At 37.7% G+C, this 3,510-nt stretch overlaps 1 protein-coding gene across 1 annotated transcript; it reads right to left on the bottom strand.

The window, feature by feature from the left end:
• Positions 1-1,692: 1,692 nt before the first annotated feature.
• Positions 1,693-2,638, bottom strand: LOC101400498 (olfactory receptor 4C12-like). Its single transcript, XM_087423191.1, is given in 2 exon segments — positions 1,693-2,292; positions 2,294-2,638. Coding segments are annotated over 2 exon segments (930 nt in total). The 5' UTR covers positions 2,624-2,638.
• Between the last annotated feature and the right edge of the window lie 872 nt (positions 2,639-3,510).

The following is a 3,510-nucleotide window of genomic DNA, read 5'->3' as shown; positions in this document are numbered from 1 at the left end:
ATGATAAGAAAACAAAACAGAAAATGAAACATGTAGCAGAGAATGTGGAGAAATTGGAACAATTGAACATTACTGGTGGGAATGTAAAATGATGTAGCTGCTATGGAAAATTTTATGGTATTTCCTCAAAAATTAAGCAAAGAGGGGCCAGCCCAGTGGTATAGCAGTTAAGTGTTTGCATTCCACTTCCATGGCCCGGGGTTCACCAGTTCAGATCCTGGGCGTGGGCCTATTCACCACTCATCAAGCCATGCCAAGGCGGCATCCCACATAGAAGAGCTACAACTCTACAACTATGATACACAACTATGTACTGGGGCTTTGGGGAGAAAGAAAAAAAAGAAAAAGAGGAAGATTGGCAACAGATGTTAGCACAGGGCCAATCTTCCTCAAAAAAGAAAATGATATTTTGGCCCTTCAATCAGGACTTTCAGGAGAAAATCATACCCATAAATGGACCAGCACCAAGGTCTAGGAAGCACGAGACTAATGGAAATCAGAAAACCAGGAGAGAGTGTACAGTAATGGCCAAGATGTTGGGAAGTACTCCAGTCCCTTAGAAATTCTAAAAGGCCAGTCAGCTTAGAGCATTATTCTTCACAGCAGTTAGAGAGAAATGAGGTAGTATTCCTTCTAATGCTCAAAAAAATTAGATTAATGAGTGGCTCTATATAGTTACAGAGACCCCAGTAATAAAGAAACTCCATAATAGCTAATAGCTATTGAACATTTATTGCTAATAAAAGATTTACAAGGATTATTCATTTAATTCTGATAATATCTTTATCATTCTCCTTTAACTCAAACTTAACGAGATTGTGGTTTGCCAGAGCTCACACTATATATGGCAAAACTAAGTTTTGATCTCAGAACAATTTTATTCATAGACTATTCTCTTAACCATTATAGTAAAGTAAACCCTACCACCCATTCCTCCAAAATGTGCATATAAAAATGATGTATAAAATGTCCTTCACACAGCAAAATCATGAAAACAATGTTCTCAACACGAAGGACTAGGTAAGATTACAGTAACAATGAATTTGAGTCCAAATAATTCAGCAAGAATAGACAGTAGACCTTCCCCTTGGAAGCACAGAGAGAAAACAAGAGAATCAGACCAGATGTAGCAAAAGATTAAAAAGTATACAAAGAGAAGATGGAAAATAAATACCAAAAACATTTCTATTTTCACAGAATAATATATTTTTGTTTTGAAATTGCAAAGGTAATGAGCTTGCATTGCATGATTTATAAGAATTGAGAGTTGCATGAATTCTCATAGCATCTGCTATGAAAGATACTTCCCAGGAAATGCCTTAATAAGGTGATGCATTAATAGGCTGAGGATGCAAACATACTCTATAGCCAGATTGTTCGAATTGTATGCATAGATCACCTGCTTAGAAACATATGGATAATTCATTTAAAATGCAGATATGCCAATCTAACAAGAGTCCTATTGAATTAGAATCTCTAGAGCTGTATCCTGGGAATGTGCGTTTTAACAAGAATTCCAACTGATTCTGAAAGTGCCCCAAAGTTTACAAACCAAATGGGCAAGAAATAAACTTCAATGGGATATTTTTAAATGACAAATAATTTTCTGCCCGGGCCTTTCCTCAAAGGGCTTATATGTCAACATCAACATACTTTTACATAAAATGTTCATTTTGCCCCAAACCACAGAAATTATATCATTTTCTCTTTGCCATTTAAAAGATAAAGGCATTTTACACTTTTGTGAGCACTGCTCTGTTGAAGACACATTTTGATCCAGAGCTTCTTTATAGCATTTTTCACCTCTGCATTTCTGAGTGTGTAGATTAAAGGATTTAACATGGGAGTTATCATTGTATAAAACACAGCCACAGCTTTATCAATGGAAAAGGTGGTTACTGGACGCAGATACACAAATATGCATGGCACAAAGAATAAAATGACTACGGTGATGTGAGACACACAGGTGGAGAGGGCTTTGCACCTCCCCTCCAAGCTATACATCCTTAGAGAGTGCAAGATGACTACATAGGAGATTATCAAAAGGAGGAAGTTTAACAGGCAGATGAATCCACTATTGGCAGCAACAATGAGACCAAGAGTATGAGTGTCCACGCAGACGAGTTTCAACAAAGGGTTCAAGTCACACATGAAGTGATCTATGACATTGGGGCCACAGAAAGGCAGCCAGACTGTGAAGAGGATCTGAATGGTTGTGTGAACAAAGGCTCCAGCCCAGGCCACTCCCACAAGGAGGTTACACACCTGTCCACTCATGATGGTCCTATAGCGGAAGGGGTTTGCAGATGGCCACACAGCGGTCATAGGCCATCACTGTGAAAAGGATAATCTCAGCAGCACCAAAAAGATGCTCAGCAAAGACTTGAGTCATACATCCCTTAAAAGAGATGGTTTTTCTCACAGAGAGAGGGTCAGCTAGCATTTTAGGGGTCATGGAGGAAGAACAGCAGCCATCTATAAGGGATAAGTAAGACAGGAAGAAGTACATGGGGGATCCCAGGTCCCGGCTGGTGCTGATAGTGATCATGATGAGCAGGTTGCCTGCCACGGTGACCAAGTAGACAATTAAAAACACAACAAATGAAAATTTCTGAAGTCCCATATTTTGAGTCAGACCCAGGAGGATGAATTCTGTCAATTATTCTCCATCAATTCAGTTCAGGAGACAAGTGACTCACCTGAAAAGAAAGTCACACTCATCCTTAATAATGACACCTTCACTTAATAAATAAATACCCATGGAATATCTTATTTTTTCTAGTTTTACAGAAGACAAAAACAAGCACAAAACAATATTAACTGTTTCATTTTTCATATTCATACATGTGACAATATAGGTGGTATTTATTTTGTTCTTTATAATTTCATTATTTGTTTTTAATTTTCCACAATAAAAATGTGTAACTTTTAAAATCAGAAAAGAAAAATATTATGCATCAAGTATTAAGAGCTTATCCATCATGTGGCCATCTGTGTGGCACATTCACAAATAACCAAAGATGCATGTATTTTACCCCAAAATGGCTGGACATGTTTACCAGTGAAAAATCCGTCTTGTTCCACTAATTTAAGTCATACAAAAAGACTCAAAGACATATAAAGATTCTTTCATGAGCTATACCTTTTCCTATTTTGCCTGTCTGGAAGCTTCTCCACTTCCTCCAGACTGAAAAATGGTGTTGCGACTTCCTGCCAATGTCAAAGACTGAGGTGAATGTCCATTATAGCACTGGCCACATTGTCCCACACGTATGTCCCTTTATTCAACAGTGTGGGTCCTTGAAGGACAAAAATTTGCCTTACTATAGTTGTAATCTTATTCATTTTTGTATCCCCAGTGCTGGGCAAAAAATAAACTCTCATATAACATTTACTGAGAGAGGGAGAAGAAAACACAGGCAAAAGAGGAAGAAAGTGGGAAAGAAAGAAAGGAGAAAGGGAAAATTAGAAATGCATTAAAGAGCAAAGAAAGAGAAATGGACTTAAAGT

Source organism: Ceratotherium simum, chromosome 34 (assembly GCF_057802395.1).
Source record: "Ceratotherium simum simum isolate JZ-2026a chromosome 34, ASM5780239v1, whole genome shotgun sequence".
NCBI lineage: Eukaryota > Metazoa > Chordata > Mammalia > Perissodactyla > Rhinocerotidae > Ceratotherium > Ceratotherium simum.
The sequence above is the reverse complement of the archived record's forward strand: the minus strand, read 5'-3'. Positions and strand labels throughout refer to the sequence as shown.